The 17,252-nt window shown below is 36.3% G+C and overlaps 1 protein-coding gene across 2 annotated transcripts in view; it reads left to right on the forward strand.

The window, feature by feature from the left end:
• The window catches only part of AKR1D1 (aldo-keto reductase family 1 member D1), a 117,735-nt gene that overhangs the window by 63,180 nt on the left and 37,303 nt on the right, over positions 1-17,252 (forward strand). The window contains exons 2-4 of one of the 2 annotated variants that reach the window (XM_063642308.1): positions 651-755; positions 2,872-3,041; positions 14,016-14,178. In XM_063642308.1, coding sequence (XP_063498378.1) covers positions 14,086-14,178 — 93 coding nt within the window. In that variant the 5' untranslated portion in view covers positions 651-755; positions 2,872-3,041; positions 14,016-14,085. The remainder of the gene's footprint in view (positions 1-650; positions 756-2,871; positions 3,042-14,015; positions 14,179-17,252) is intronic. The other variant, XM_055284150.2, reaches the window with a different exon arrangement.

Consider the following 17,252-nt stretch of genomic DNA (forward strand, 5'->3'; position numbering starts at 1 on the left):
TTCACTGGTGATGACTTGTCTTTGGCCAGGTTTGGGAGACATGTAGTTTCACGAGCACCACTCTAATCAGTCTCAGAAGTCTCCTGACTCTAAAATTCTGCCTCCTCTAGGCCAACTACCTACCTTTCTTAATGCTGTCTTGCTTCAGAGTCAATTCATACAACTATCATTCCTTCTTTTTCTTTTCTTTCTTTTTTTTAGGGCAAGGGTAAAATGGATCTTTATTTATCGATTTTAAGTGACAAATAAAAATGGTATTATTTATAGTATACAGCATGATGTTCACGCACCTATTCTTCCAACTGGCACAATTTACAAAGACAACCCGGGATTATAGTGGCCACTTTTAGAAATCTTTGGTATAAATAAGATTGTTCATTTGAGATGCCCTTTAGGAAAGCAAAACACAATTTTAACTGTCCAATGGTCTGCTTTCTTTTTTTCTTCTTTTTTGCTCCCAGCGCCAACTGGTCTGCTTTCTTTAATTAAGATGAGGAGGCTTCCAAGTGCAATTTGCCCTTTAAAACTACCTCTCTAAAACACCCTTTAAGTCCACTGAAAAGTTTGAGAACTTAAAGCAGGTTCACGTGTGTCTCCATCTGAATCCTATTCCCCTCGTTCTTGTTTGTATCTTTCCTTTTTCTCTCCAGATTTTGACCGGTGTGTGCATTTTAAACCTTGATCATATTCATATCCCTATGCCATATATGAATATCAATAGAAGACTTCTCAAACCCCAGAATGGACAGGAAAAGGTATATTGAAGAATTCAGACCTGTTCATGACCACTAGCAATTATATTTTGATAAGATCAGAAGATACAAAAACTTGGTGAAAAAAATAATTAGCTTAATCATGAGAAGGATTTACAAATTAATGAATTTTTAAGGGAAATTTAATAATTTTTTTCAACAAAGAGACCTGTCAATATTTTAAACAAAGACGTTATGGGAAAATTAACAGTCCTATCCTAACTAAAAGGAAAAGCAAAAACATTAAACTTGTAAAATGTGTTGTCTTTTACAATTTCATCTTGCTAAAAGCTCGGAGTTTAAAGGAAATAATGAGAGATTTAATTGTGATTTAAGCTAATGTCATTGCTTAGGGTTACGAGATTTAACAAGTTGACTATACAGAACTTTTGGCATAATTTAAAGAGTCTTTCAACTTCAGTTATTAATGCAGATGTTTATAAATTATATTTTAAAGGTTTATGTAATATTCTTGGTTAAAAAGGTAAATCTCAGACTGAGTCAATATTAACTCCAACAAATTAGAGTTAATATTGGTTTAGAGACAAATAATATTGATTGGGAGATAACACTGTCTTTCCCCAAGTTTTGTCATATGAGAATTTCGTTAGCACAATATTTTAGTTTGCGCAAGACTGAAGTTTCTCAGGATTAAAATTTTTGAAGTTCCTTTCGTTGGTCAAGTAAATATAAGTTGACAAAAATATAAAATTGTATTCAATTAATTGAAATGGTAATAGCAGATGTCTTTTTAAAGGGTTTAATATTGTGAAATTTTTATACTGCTACAAATCATAAAGGCTTAATGTGCTGGCTAAAATTGTAATTTCCAGATCCTTAATTAGCTTTGATACCTTAGATAAAAGTTAAATTTAGCTCATTAATAAGTTATCATTGAATGCCCAAAAAGTATATTAGTAAGAAAAAGATACAGAAATTTAATCACTAAACATAGTTTTAATTTGCCATTACTTCTTAAAATGGCTAAATTAAAAGTTTGTGTAAATGCTTTTAGAATAATGTCATATATTTATTTTTGCCACTTTATATTTGAGTTAATAATCTAACATGTGTATTCACTGGAAAAAAAAGATAAGACAATTCTTGGCTTCATGTTCTTTAATTTTCTTTTCTATCTGAAGGCAATAGAATTATTTTTGTTAAATATGGCAATTAATGTAAATGGTATAATAGATACAAAAATATGTAAAATATATAAATACATAGATGATATAAAAAATGATTTCTCTATTCAGGAAATTGTTGTAGAAGATTAAAATGGTAAATTCAATATCATAAGCATTATTTTATTTAATATATTTATAAAATTATATATTAAGACTAAAGTTAAGACCTTTATGTTTATCATCTATTTGTATATTTATGTATCTCTCTATGTCTAAATTCTTACACATAGAGCAATATTAGTAAATTATTTACTACAATTTGTTACGTGAATAGTGAACCAAAAGGAAAAAATTATAATTTGTGTTTTTCTGTAAAATTACTCAGTTTTTTTGGTCACAGATGTACCTTTTTTAGCACTATAATATTCTATTAGCCCTCATTCCTTTGGACATGCTTTTAAATTATTTTAACAAAACAAAACAAAAAAAACCTCACAGCTTAAAAGAATTAAAAGTTTCTACTAATTATTGTTTCTTGTTATGGTGTGTTTTCAAATATTGCCTGGAGAGAACAAACATTTGGGTAACTATTACCTGCCTCCAGAGACTGTCTTATGTTTTATATCTCTTCTCTGAAAACTCTTCATTTTGCATTCCCCAAATTTAGGCCCCAAATTCAGAAAAATAAGAGGATATGGACAATGGAGTTAATTTACAGCTGGACTTTCCACCTGTAAACTATTTGTCTCTAGGTCTCCTGGATGACATTTTGACACTCAGACAAGATAAGGGCAGTTTTATGATATGCTGGTTAAAGGGTAAAGCTCCCCCTGGTGATCCCGCACCCCCAAGGTCAGTTTCTTTACTGATGATGTGCAACAGGTCAAACCAGCTGAGTTAGCTAGGCTTGATTATGTGGTTCAAGAGAGAAAAATTCCTGCTGGGAAGCTTGGTTTTGAGTTCTAGCCTAAGCTAATGTATTCCTCACACAGATCTTGGCGGTTCAACCTGGAAACTCGGTGTGCTGCATGTGAATACAGATGCTGGGAAGCTTAGCCTGGGATGCCATCTCTCTGACCCCTAATGCTTGGCTGAACTCTTCTGCTGTACTCTGTCTCTCCTCTGTAAATCACAGCATTGCATCACCATACGCTGGAGACTGGTGAGTACTCATAGATGTCTCAGCCTGGAAAATCTTTTCAGTCAAGATGTCTTTTTATGACTAAGCTATCATTAAATTTCTCGAAGGGTTCACTAGGTACCACAAAGATTTATTTTAAAAATAAGTAAAAATAATCAGATTTGTCATCCTCCAAATTTTCACCAATTTGAAACTATGGTGCAAAATTTAAGATGAAAGAGGGGTAGCTTGATAAATCACAGCAACAGTTTATCTTTCCAGATTAATTATGTATAAGTAAAATACATTAATACAAATATGTACCCATCAGTTTTGTACTTTTCAGGTTAAAAGAAATATACCTATGTTTAAATAGGTATATAATGGTTATATAATAATAGTTATTAATAATAGTTATATAATAATAACTGCCAAAATAACTATTAAAAGACTTTTTTCCCAGTATTTTAGATGTAAATATTCTTGTCACTTGTAAACAATTACAATGCACTTTATGGGATAAATTAAATGCCTTGGAGATAGATTATGGCATCATTGTTTGTCTCTCCTTCATATATAACTATCCACAGCTTTAATACCTTGGACTCAACAACTCTCCTTCCCTACTCAAGCAAGAAAAATGCCTTGATTATTTAACCTGTATTAGGAAATTATCAGTGTCCTATACAGACCTTTGTATATTCCCTTTGTATGGCATGAGTTAACCTCTATTGACCTTCTTATTTGGAGATAAGGACAAATGCTTATCTCCAGAACTGCCTAGAGAATGACTTCGACTCTTGTCCATACTAGGGAATGTATTAACTAAATATGTATTAATTAAAGGTAAATGATGTTATATAACCATGGATCTGTGAGTTGTTTTCAGGGTAGCATGTACCAGCCTGTCAGCAATATTTAGTATTAATAATTGCATTTATAATTTCCACTGGTTTTGGTGGAGCTTGAAGGACTAAGTCTGGTCACATATTGGAATATGTCTATGCAACTAGCTCACTGTAAGAGACACCCTCCTTGAGCAGGCTCTGGGCTTTCTGGTGCCAAGGTGCTCACACAGGTCACTGGTGTTTTAATACCTGAAGACAAAGCATAATCAGAACAACCATGTGGTGTGAAAGTAAGGAAGTCTTCACCTGAGATCTCTAGACACTCCCAATGCATTTTCTTCTCCTGCTATTGCTGTATTTGTTGCCTGTAATAAAGTACAAACTGGGTCCTATGGATCCCTTCAGGAATCAAACACTTGATCAAAATAATTAATGCACCTTTTGATAACCCTAACTGAATGATGTTCACTAGTAGTTCATACTTAAACATAAAAGCTGGAGATTGTCAAGCAAGCTATGCTATTACTGATTCGAATTCACTCTTGGCATATGAGCCTTTCTCAAAAGTCAGTTGATTCAGATAACTGAGTTAACTAACCTCAACTGGATCTGCCAGTTAGCATAAAATGAAGGAGCAATTATTGGTCCAATCAATATTTCCCAGTAAGCTTTGGTCATTCTTTACTTATTTTTAGGATGGATTGAGACTTTTTCTTGCCAGACCATCATTAAAGACTTTGAATGCTTTTCCTTTTACTCAAAAACTTTATTGTTCTTATACCCAGTCTTCAGGAAAATGTAGAGAAAATAAAGGATTACTAAAACTAAAAATTGTCAAAGTTCTAAGAGTCACTGGAACTTACATGTAAGTTCCTACAGTATTCCATTTACCTTCATGACATAGGCTCTCCCCTTAAGAGTTAATAACAGACCATGCCATGCATTTCAGAATTCTGCTCTGATCCTAGTCTTTGCCCCACTGCAAGTTGACATAACTAAATACTACATCTTATCATTAAACGGATACAAGCTGCCTTTTCAAAGTAACCATTTACACAATCTTTGAGCCTGAAACCTGGAGATTTTGTCTTCTGGAAGAGAAAGCAAAGGAAGATTTGCCTTGAGCTTCGACTAACAGGACTGTATCAGGTACTGTTACTAATTAACACTGTGGTGAAACTCTGAGATAGTAATCCCTGCATTCATATTTTCAGTTCAAAAGACATACGTCCTTTTTCCTAGATCAGGGGACTTCCATTTCACTGGTAGACCTCAAGCTGAGAATTCTTTGAACTCTACCAGAAGCAGACAATCCCTTAAAGTAACAGTTGATTCAAAACCCTCCACTGAAGCTAATGATTATGTAAACTAGATAGCTTTTACTAAAATCTCTGGAACAAGATTAATTTTAAGATAATTTAATACACTTTTCCTTTTGATTTTTTTTTTACTATGGATCTTGCCTAATAGCTTATGTTGAAGCTCTCCAGTGACTGGGTCAAGAGTTCTCAGTCTGTTCTCCTATACATTTTTTTTTAAATTTCTAAGCCTCTATGGTCTTTTTTTTTTGTGGCATTTCAAGAGAAAGAAAACATTCTTATACATTTTTCTCAGACCTTAGTTACTGCTGTAAATCTGATTGGTGGATCAATATCCATTTGACCCCACTGGGGGAAACATATGTCATAGATGTTTCTTTAAATATTGTCAAGATAGATGTTCTTATACAAATTTCTTCTAGTACTGAAATGTCTCTCACATTATGAGTCTCAACCTTCAACCTTGTAAAAATTGGACTTTACCTCCACATTACAAAATATGTCTTATTAGATCATTAACTAAACCCAGGAACTCCGCTCCGCTCTCTGCAATGGTCAGTTGCTCTCTTCAGAGTCACTGTATCCTGCAGGAATTATTTAACTTCACTCAGAAAATATGTCCAGCATTAGGGACCAATGATTAGTTCTGTTTTGAAGATATGTAATGTTTGTACTGTCCTTTGAGTCCATGCCGTACCAAAATACCATTTCTTATGTGTACACTACCACTGGAAACCCATCAAACAGTTTAAATTCATTACGCAGGGTCTGAATGGATAATAACATATTTCATCTTGATTTCCTCTTCACTATCCAAGAGGAGGTTTATGCCAGAACAAACATACATATGTATATATGTATTTGCATATCTTGGTGCAAATACACATGTACAAGAATAGACTCCGCTGGATTTTTTAGCGCATTTTTGAGATCTGGGTTTGGTTATCTAGTCCACTGGATGAACAGTCTTTTACCAAAGTCATAATAATTTCTTTTTCTGGCAAGTGCCTGTATCACAGTTGTTCAACGCATCCTGTCTAGATTCTTAAGTGTTACTGTGTAACCACTTTTACATTACATGATGCAAACACTCATTCTATAATATTTGGTTGGTGCAAAAGTAGTTGTGGTTTTCCCCATATAAAAGTAATGGCAAAAACCACAGTTACTTTTGCACCAACCTTAGAAGGCTCAGAAGGAACTGACACTTGTCCAGTCTAGAGGCAACCTTTCCCAGATAATCTGATCAGCAGGATCCTGACAATGCGAAGGTCTTGAACATCAAAGATTATTGTCCTACAGTCTGACTTCGTCTTTCCTGATATCTGTCAGTGGACAGTGGCCTAATTTCTACCACTAGGCTATGATGTTCCTTCCCTGCTAAACATAAATAATTTCATAGAATATCAATATTACATGAGGACTCTTCATGACCATGATGGAATGAGAAAAAATTAAGTCCATTCTGTAATTATACCTGAGCAGAGATACTATGCAACCACAAGAATAACCAAATATCCCATCTTCAGCCAACATGGGTGACTGCTACTTTTTCTCCAATGGCAATGCTAGCTATGCTCTATTTATTCAACCTTCTAGAAATAAATTATTAAGATATCCAATCACTGTCATTGGCCCAGTGATAAGAGGGCACACGTACACACACAAAATATACCTGTGTCCTGGAATCTTTCCCCAAATCACCTAAGATAAGCCCAGTTTCTACAATGAGCTCTTCCCATCTCCCTCTTAGTAAGACTCCATGCTTCTACGTAGAGTGCAGTCTTTCTTGCTGCAGGGAGTTTATAAAACTAACTTCACTGGTTACATGTATTTTTCTAATGGTCCTGGACTGATGGCTTCAACACGTGATTGACTAAATGGCGCTAAAATGTCATCTAAAGTATCTGACTTAAGATATACTCTAGACATTTTTATTATCCTTTTTATTAATGGTAATAATTAATTATGCTAATAGTAATAATAAATAATACTAATAATGTAGTAAAATTTATTATTGATAATAGCTCTCCAGTAAACATGTCAAATCAATTTTCCTCTCTGATACAGTAACGCAAACATTTTTCTACCATCAGATCTACAGAGATAAGAGTATTTAATACTGTGAGCATATTATATATGAAGGTTTCAATTTATTTTCATTTAATTATGACTAGTTTGGATTAGTCATTTTTGCAGTCCCTTTAAATATGTTGTCATTGATCAATGTATCTGCTCTGTTATCACTTTATTGGAGGGAGTAGAGTGTAGTGACTAAGAGCATGGGCTCTGGAGTCAGACAGCCTGGCAGTTGTTCCAGTTACTAAGCAATTTTTGACAAAAAACTTTTGGACCTCAAGACTCTTCCTATAAAACAGGAATAATAATATTACCCACTGCATTCCTTTCTAAGGGCTGCCATAACAAATTACCACAAACTAGGTGGCTTAAAACAAACAAACAAAAATTATTCTAGCACATTTCTGGACGCTAGGAGTTTGAAATGAAGACATCAGCAAGGCCATGCTCCCTCTGAAGTTTCTAAGGAAGAATGCTTCTTTGCCTCTTCCTTTCTTCTAGTGGTTGCCAGCGATCATTGGCATTCTTCGGCTTGTATATGCATTACTTCAATTTCTGTCTCCATCATCACATGTCATTCTTCCCTAAGCCTCTATGTCTCTGTTTTCTCATCTTATAAGAACACCAGTCATTGGATTTGGGTTTACCGAAATCCAATAGTAACTTATCTAATTATATCTGCAAAGATCCTATTTCTAAATAAGGTCACATTCTGAGGTTTCAGGTAGACCTGAGTTTGGGGAGACACTAAATGACCCAGTATATTCACCGCATAAGATTGTTGTGAAAATTAAAGAAGCCATGTAAAGTACATAGTAAATACCAAACTTAATCTTATTATTTCTGTCAATATAATTTTTATGGATTTATGGCCACAAAGAAAGTATAATTCACAAGCAATTTTTTTGTGAATGAAAATAGGAGTTGTTTTCGGTCAATTTATTTAGAAAATATTAATATATAAAGAGTAACTTGAAACATTTCTGATGAGAAAAGCAAATGTAATATTTAGATTCCCATCAATTTAGTAAGGATGTATAATACATTAAAAATTAAGAAACATGTGAGGATTCTAGTTCCAAATAAGATGGAGTCTCCCACTGAATACAACTCTAAACCTGCTTTCCACAATGAGAACATTAATATTCTATGCCATTTAAACAGCACCCAGGGAGATTGAGGCTGCAGTGAGCTGTGACTGCACTACTGCACTCCATCCTGGAAAACAGACCAAGATCCTGTCTCAAAAGCAAACAAACAATAACAAGAAACAAACAAACAAAATCAGGACCCAGGATCTCATAACCTAACATTCAAAAAGTTCTCAAAAACCAAAAGACACCAAAGCCAAGATGTCATAGATGTTGTACATACTTACATGGTGAAAACTTTAAGGCAGCTATTACAGAAGTTCCCCAGGAAACAATCAAGAACACTCTTGAAGCCAGTGCAAATGTAGAGAGTCTAAGGAAAGAAATAAAGCATACTTGAAATAACTAAATGGAAATTTCACAAATGAAAAACATAATATCTGACATTTAAAACTCACCAGAGTGGAAAGATGACTAAGCCTAAGAGACCTGTAGGACACCATCAGTCATACAAACATATACATAATAGCAGTACAAGAAAGAGGAGAGAAAAAAAACAACACTATTTTTTGAAGAAATAATGGCCAAGAAACTTTCCAAATTAGGTGCAAATCATGACACTACACATCCAAGAAGCTCAGTGAACTTCAAGAAGGACACAGCCAGAGATCCACTGAAAGACACATTACTGTCAAATTGTCAAAACCTGAAAACAAAATCTATGTAACAATAATAACATAAAGGAGTAGGTTGATGGAGTTTTTAAAGGATCAAAATGTTTGAATACTATTAAAACTGGGTTAGTATTAATTCAAACTTGATTGTTACAAAGTTAAGATGCTAATCGTAATCCCCAGGGTAACTCCAGTGCTATGGACTGAATAGTGTCCCCCTAGATTTCATAGGCTGAAACTTGAATTCCCAGTGTGATGGTATCTTGAGATGGGGACTTTGAGAGGTAATTAGGTTTAGATCAGGTCATGAGGGTGGGTTCCTCATGATGGGCTTGGTGTCCTTTTAAAAAGAGACCACAGAGCTCGCTTCCTCTCTGTTTCTCCTCTTCCCCACCTCCCCAGCCCCCAACACACTGTGAGAACACAGCAAGACAGTCATCAGCAAGCCAGGAAGAGAGCTCTTAACAGAAACTGAATTGGCTGGCCCCTTGATCTTGGACTTCACAGCTTCCAGAACTGTGCGAAATAAATGGCTGTTGTTTAAACCACCCGATCTATCATATTTTATTATGGCAGCCCAAACTAAGACACCCAGAAAACAATTTAAATATACAAAGTAATCCTGCAGGAATTTTAAACACACAAACTGATTCTAAAACATATATCGAAAGTAAAAGAAAAAGAATAGCTAAAATAATTTTGTGCAAGAAAACTAAAGTCTGAAAATTATACTATATGGTTTTAAGGTTTATTATAAAGCTACAAAAATCAAGACAGTGTGGTATCAAAGAAAGAAGAGACAAATAGATCAGTGAAACCTATTTCTATGTGGAGTTCACAGAAATAAAGCAAAAAAAAAAAAATCAATGAAACAAAGTAGAAAGTCATAGACCCACCAATATATGGCCTTTTATTTTTAACAATGGTGCAAAACAAATTCAGTGAAGAAAGCATAGATATTTCAACAGATGTAATTGAAACAATAAGCCATCCTTACTCAAAACAAAACAACTAAATCTCTTCAATTATACAAAAATTTATTCACAATGAACCATACGTCTAAACAGAAAATATTAAACTATATAACTTTCAGAAAAAAACACAGAATTAAATTTTTGTGACCTGGAGTTAGATACTTAAAGCACAATACAAAGAAAATGACAAATGAACATTACCAAAATTAAAATATTTTGTTCTATGAAATATACAGTTAAGAGAATGAAAAGACAAGCTACAGACTGAGAAAAAATATTTGCAAACCACATATCCAGTAAAAAACACACGTCAGGAATTTACCAAGAAATCTAAAATTTCAACACTAAGAAGACAATTCAATTTTAAAAATGAGCAGGAGATTTAAATAGGCACTTCACCAAGAGGATATACAGATGGCAAATAAGCATAAGAAAAGGTAGGCCAGGCGTGGTGACTCATGCTTGTAATCCCAGCAATTTGGGAGGCTGAGATGGGAAGAGGATCACTTGAGCCCAGGAGTTCAAGACCAGCCTGAGCAACATAGTAAGACCCCTGTCTCTACAAAAAAATTTTTAAAAACCAGCCATGCATGGTGGTACACACTGATAGTCCCAGCTGCTCAAGTGGGTAAAGCAGGAGGAATCACTTGAGCCCAGGAGGTAGAGGCTACAGTGAGCTAGCTATAATCATGCCACTGTACCCCAGCCTGGGGGATGGAGCGAAACCCTTTCTCTCTAAAAACCAAAAAAAAAGGAAAAAAGAAAAATGTGTTCAACATCATCAGCTACATGGGAAATGCAAATTAAAATAACAATGAAATAACACAACAAATTTACTAGAAGGCTAAAATAAAAAATACTAAGTGCTGTCAGGATACAGAACAACTGCAACTCATGTGCATTGCTACTGGAGAGGCAAAATGGTAGTCATTCTGAATGGCCATTTGGTGGTTTCTTACAAAGCAAAACATACATTTGCCACATTACCCGATAATCTTACTCCTGGGTATTTACCATACAGAAATGAACATTTAATGTTCATACAAAACCCTGTACATAAGTGTTTAGAGCAGCCCTATTCAAAATCACCAAAAACTGAAAACAAACTAAACATCCTTCAGTTGGAGAATAGAGAAACAAACTACAGTGCACATATGTAATAGATTACTACTCAGCACTAAAAAAAATAATAAACTGTTGACACCAGCAACAATCTGGATGAATTTCAAAGGCATTATGCTGAGTGAAAGAAGCCAATCTCAAAAAAGTTTATATTGTGTAATTCAATTTTTATGATAATTTCAAAAAATAAAACTATGGTGGTTGAAAACAGTAATTTCTATGGATTAAGGGTTGGGGGTGTGATAGGATAGAGTTCTTTGGGTTATAGCACTTTTCAGTATCCCAATTGTGGTGGTGGTTACAAAAATCTATATATGTGTTAAAATACATAGAACTAAATAGCAAAAAATCAGTAATAATAAAAATAACAAACACATGCTAATCAACATTTTAGCACACAAAGGTGCACAGTAAGCATTTGTTGTATCAATTTAAAAATGATATTGAAGACCATTATTGCCGTGTTCCACATTGCCACAGCCTAGTTTAAATTACTGTGTCTAGTTGAATACTGAACATGTTATATATACGTTATGTGTTAATGTGTACATAAGCAAGAATGACTGTTGGAGGGAGGGCAGGTCAATTATAGACAAACTTTATTGCTGAAATACTTGGAGTTCAGTCAAGATTGTGATGCTCCCTGCACAGAATGGCAATCACTAAGTCAACAAGGATTGCCAGAGAAGAAGGCTTTAATCTAGTCCTGCAGCCAAGGAAAGTGGGAGTTCAGTCTCAAATCTATCTCCCTGACTGACCAAAATTGGTCTGTTTACATAGCAGGAAAGGTGTGAAAAGAAATTAGGGAGGGATAAAGAAGCAATCCTGATGAATCAGGTATTTGGTATCTCAATATCTGGATGTGGTGATCTAGTGAGTTTCAGTCCCTTGCCTGAGGGTCAGTTTCCTGAGGAAAAAACTCAGTTAAGACATAAGTTTCAAGTTTTAAAACAGAGGGCCCATTTCTATGTTTATTCAAAAATCCATAAATATGGGACAATTTGGCCAGTTTCAACTTCAGGACATTTTAACCATTGTGGACTCAGTGACCTGTGAAGTGTACAGGCTGGGGAAACTTCCTCTTTGCCTTCTGTAGTTTCACTGAAAAATCAACTCACAAAAGGCAGATTAATTGGAGAAAAGGTATTCAATTTTATTTAACTATATGTTTACACAGGGAGAACCACAGAGTGATTACCCACCCACAACGGGGTTTAGAAGCTTATTTACTGGCAAATCAGGTTATGGGAGAGGGGAAAAGAGGAATTCTGTTGGGGGGATCACTAGGGAGAATGAATGGATCAGGGAGTAGAGATTACCTTGTACATTACCTTGTGAAAGGGTTTGTTCAGGAGGGGTTACATTCTTAGTCTTACAGGGAGAGGAAGAAAAAAGAATTGTTCCTTTTGGTGGGTCTGGATCTTAGGCAGATAAAGGAACTTCACTTTGGGAGAGGTGGTAGGGAGTAGAGGTCAGAGAGACCTTGAGGCTTTTCCAGTTCAGTATGTCAAAGTGCCATATTTTGGGGTATCAGTTTCTGACTCCCAACACATTCTTGGTCTTCTTTTTTTGTAAAGGATCATGAGATAACAGGGAGGGGAAAAAGAACAATTGTCCTCCTTGGTGGGTCCATCCTATCCTTACGTAGACAGGGGAAAGTCTTTTCCAGAGCCCGTTGATCTCTAAGGGTCTTTACTTCAAAATCTTCATTATACCAGGGAGCCATATGTTGGGGTGGAATTTCCTGCCTCCTTCAACCCCCAGCTCCAAATTTAGAAATGTCTTCTAATTTTTTTAAGGAAATGTCTTTTATTTCCTTTGGCCACTGTGATTGATTTCATGATGGATCCATGAACCAAGAAAGGCAATCAAGGCCAACAAGTTTCAATTTCAGGACTACTGTTTGAGCTATTGAAAAAGTAAAATCTCTTTTTTGTTGTTTGAGCTTGAAACCTTGTCACTCCAAGGACAGTCAGTAAATACTTTTCAATGTTAAGGGAACTGAGAGAGAGAGAGTTTCCTGAGAGAACAAGAAGGCAGAGAGATGAATGAGAAGTGAGAAATTGGTCCTGGCCATGTTATTGTTCCTCTAGTCCAGTGTAACTGGTGATAAGCTTAACTTGTGATAAAGATCCTAGATCCCTTTCCAGTTCTGCTACATCCATATCTCCCGGGAAGTCCTAGAAAATGTCTAGTCTCCCCTGAAGCTAGCCCTACTGCCAGAATTTGAGGAATATGAACCAATAAATTTCCATTATAGTTTAAGAGAATTTAAGATAGAACTGTGTATTAGTTCATTCTCACACTGCTAATAGAGACAACCGAGACTGGGTAATTAATAAAGAAAAAGAGATTTAATGGACTCACAGTTCCACATGGCTGGGGAGGCCTCACAATCATGGCAGAAGGTGAAAGAGGAGCAAAGGCATGTCTTACATGGCAGGAGGTAAGAGAGCATGTGCAGGGGAACTATCCTTCATAAAACCATCAGATCTTGTGAGACTTATTCACTATCACAAGAGCAGCATGGGAAAAAAAACACCCCCATGATTCAATTACCTCCCACTAAGTCCCTCCCATGATGTTGGGGATTATGGGAGCTACAATTCAAGATAAGATTTGGTTGGGGATGCAGCCAAACTGTGTCAGTCTCTTATTTGCCAACAAAAGCATACTAACTGATAGAGGTCAGATAAATTTGTTTCTTTTTGTTTTTTCAATCTTTTGTTGCGAAGAAGTAAGCATAAGCTCTCAATAGGTTATGTTTTACAAGCCTCTGATGAAGTTCAAAGGACAACCATGCTTAGGATTTCCAGGACAACCTGGAAAAAAAACAGGTTGAGAAATAGGTGTGTTAATCTCCCTTCCCTCTGCTCCTCCCTCTGGCCTTCCTTTCTTTGATTGAATAGGCCCTAGGACACCTTTTTAAAAAGATTCCCTGTGGTGTTCAGAATCACTCCTACAATCAGATTCTCCACAATGGATCTCAGTGCTGCAAGTCACCGCATACCTCTAAGTGATGGAAACAGCATTCCCATCATCGGACTTGGTACCTACTCAGAACCTAAATCGGTAAGCTTATCTTTTCTCTCTTTGCTTGCTTGTTTCTTTTAACATTTGCCTATAGCATAATATGCAATTTATTTTAAGCAGATCTCATTGACTTACTGTTTGTAGTAATGGAAGCAACCTCAATTTGTAATAATGAAAGGACTACTATTTACTGAATAGGTATTGAGCCAAAGGTTACATTAAATCAATTCATGATTAAAAATTAGTTTGGATTAGAGAAGGAGAGCTTTCTGCTGCCTTTACTGAAATTTAGCTAAATGTTGATTCCTAGAGTGAACTGAGCCACATGAAATTCATATGTTTATGACTTTTTTTTATATTAGATAATTTTTAGTTCAGTCTAAAAAACACATAGTGAATACTTGCCATGCACTAAGCACTAGGTGATAGAAGTGTCATATATGAGGAAAACAATGTCTCTGTTATCTAGGGATTAAAAATCAAATAGAGGGGGCAGATTCTTGACAACTAATTGTAGAATGACAAAGATAAGGATCAATGCTATTCTAGAACTCTCTGTAAATAGTCTCTGAAAACATATGTATTGGTCCATTCTCATGCTGCTATTAAAGACATACCCTAGAGACTGGTTAATTTATAAAGGAAAGAGGTTTGACTCAGAGTTCACATGGCTGGGGATGCCTCAAGAAACTTACAATCATGGCAGAAGGGAAAGAAAACACATCCTTCTTCATAAGATGGCAGCAAGGAGAAATGCTGAGCCAAAGGGGAAAAGCCCCTTATAAAACCATCAAATGTCATGAGAACTCACTCACTATCCTGAGAACAGCATGGAAGTAACCTCTCCCATGATTCAATTACCTCTCCCTGGGTCCCTCCCACAACATGTGGGGATAATGGGAACTACAATTCAAGATGAGATTTGGGAGGGGACACAGCCAAACCATATCAGCATAGAAATGGAAATAATTAAATTTGACCATGAAGATTGAAATGGGCTTCCTTTAAAACATAGTAAAGTTTCAGCTTATGAGAATATCTGTTCCTTGTTGCAGTTCAACATTTAATGCTGATTACGAGAACAAACAGTGACATGTGTAGAAATGCTACTGAAATTTGAGTGGTCATGTATGAATGAACTATTTGAAGCTGAGCATGAATGTACCAGACAGAGAAGCACAGCTAAAGCAGGACATTTTGGCAATAAGAAGTATAGAGACATTTTAGTTAGACAGAGAAGGATATATGATATATCCAGTGAATGCCAAGCCCATAGTGCCTGGCACAAGGAGTTAATGGTGATGGCAGCTGAATCTGAAAATGCAGATTAAGACAGGGATTACCAAGGACCTTGAACACCATGCTAAGGAGTTGGAACTTTGCTTGTTTGTTTGAGGCAGGGTCTTACTCTGTCACCCAGGCTGGAGTGCAATGATGCAATCTTGGCTCACTGCAACCTCTGCTCCCAGACTCAAGCAATCATCCTGACTCAACCTCCTGAGTAGCAGGGACCACAGGCAGGCGCCACCATGCCCAGCTAATTTTTGTATTTTTTGTAGAGAAGGGGTTTCATCATATTGCCCAGGCTGGTCTTGAACTCCTGGGTTCAAGCGATCCGCCCGCCTCAGCCTCCCAAAGTGCTGAAACTATAGGCATGAGCCACTATGCTCAGCCAGGAGTTGGAACTTCATTCTATAGTAATGAGACATCATCTAAAGTTTAGAAGCGAAGAAAGAGCATCACTGGATCTGTATTTTTGAAAGATAAAACTCAGGTTGTAGCATGGAGAACGGAAGGCGGATGAGGAGAAATAAACTACCCATAGCAAGAGTAGTTAAGACTTGGATCACAATCCCACATTCCACTTCAATTGCCCACCTCCCTTGTTTTTGGTAATGCAATTGAAAATTACTCTTGGAACAATTATATGAGTTTGATCCTTGGCCCCTTTCTCTTCTTTCTTTGCACAATGTTTCTTTATGATCTCATTCATAATCTTGGCTCCAACCACATATATGAAGAGATTCTCGAAGCTATATTCTCTATTGTTTGTTATATCTCCCCCATGTAAGTCCCTTACAGGAGATAACTATTGTTCAAAGATAAAAGAAATGATGAGCAAGTCTAATTATGGGGTACAAGCTATGGAGAAGGCATGGCCTAGAAAGTTAGATGGGGGAATATTCCTTCCTGACTGGCTCTGGTTGAGACTGCTGTAGTTGCAGCAAGTTTTCAGAATCTGAATGACCCATGGGGCAAAGGAGAAGTGCAGTCCAAGCTCTTAGTGAGTACCCAGGAGAAGCCTAAAACACCCACTACATTTTGCTCCTGAGCAGAGGGAGGTGGGGGTGCAGGGCTCAGAACCCATTTCTCAGGAATGTGCCATCCTTTAAACATTCCTTTTATTTTATTTATTTTATTTTTATTAGAGGCAGGTTTTTACCGTGTTGCCCAGGCTGGTCTCGAACTCCTGGGCTCAAGTGATCCACCTGCTCCAGCCTCCCAAAATGCTCAGATTACACGCATGAGCCATGACACCCGGCCCTAAACATTCCTTACCTTCTCTCCAATGCCCATTTAATTCCCCTTTTTTTTGATCACCCAGGGAACTTTCTCTCACCTGGGGACAGCAAAGCCTTGCTCTTATACCAAGTAATTTTTTCAGATCTAGTTTTAAGCTGAGGACAGGGTGAAGGTCTCATAAGCTCTACCTAAGGGGACCAGGGGCTAGGCAGAAAACATAAATGAGTGGTTTCAGAGAGTTAAGTCTATTTCTTCATTTTGTCCTACTTCCCCATTCTGATACTAGACATGAGTGCAAGCAATGCCTTATTTTCCTCTTTATTTCTACAAGAAAAAAGAAAAAACACAAGCAACTAACACTTGGGGGACTATTATTGAGGATATAATAGACATCACACTACAAGAGGGTGGCAGCTTGTCCTCCAGTACAGCCAATCATCATGAATAATAATCCAGTTGTTGGCCAGTCTTCTAACACTTTTTGGAGAATGCTGTAATTATTAATTTGTAAGCAACAACAACTCATTCAGATTTTGGATGACATCTGGATGGCATGCTGTCTTGTCCAACTTGTGTCCAATCACAAATGT

The sequence above is a fragment of the Symphalangus syndactylus genome, chromosome 6, assembly GCF_028878055.3.
Source record: "Symphalangus syndactylus isolate Jambi chromosome 6, NHGRI_mSymSyn1-v2.1_pri, whole genome shotgun sequence".
Lineage (NCBI taxonomy): Eukaryota > Metazoa > Chordata > Mammalia > Primates > Hylobatidae > Symphalangus > Symphalangus syndactylus.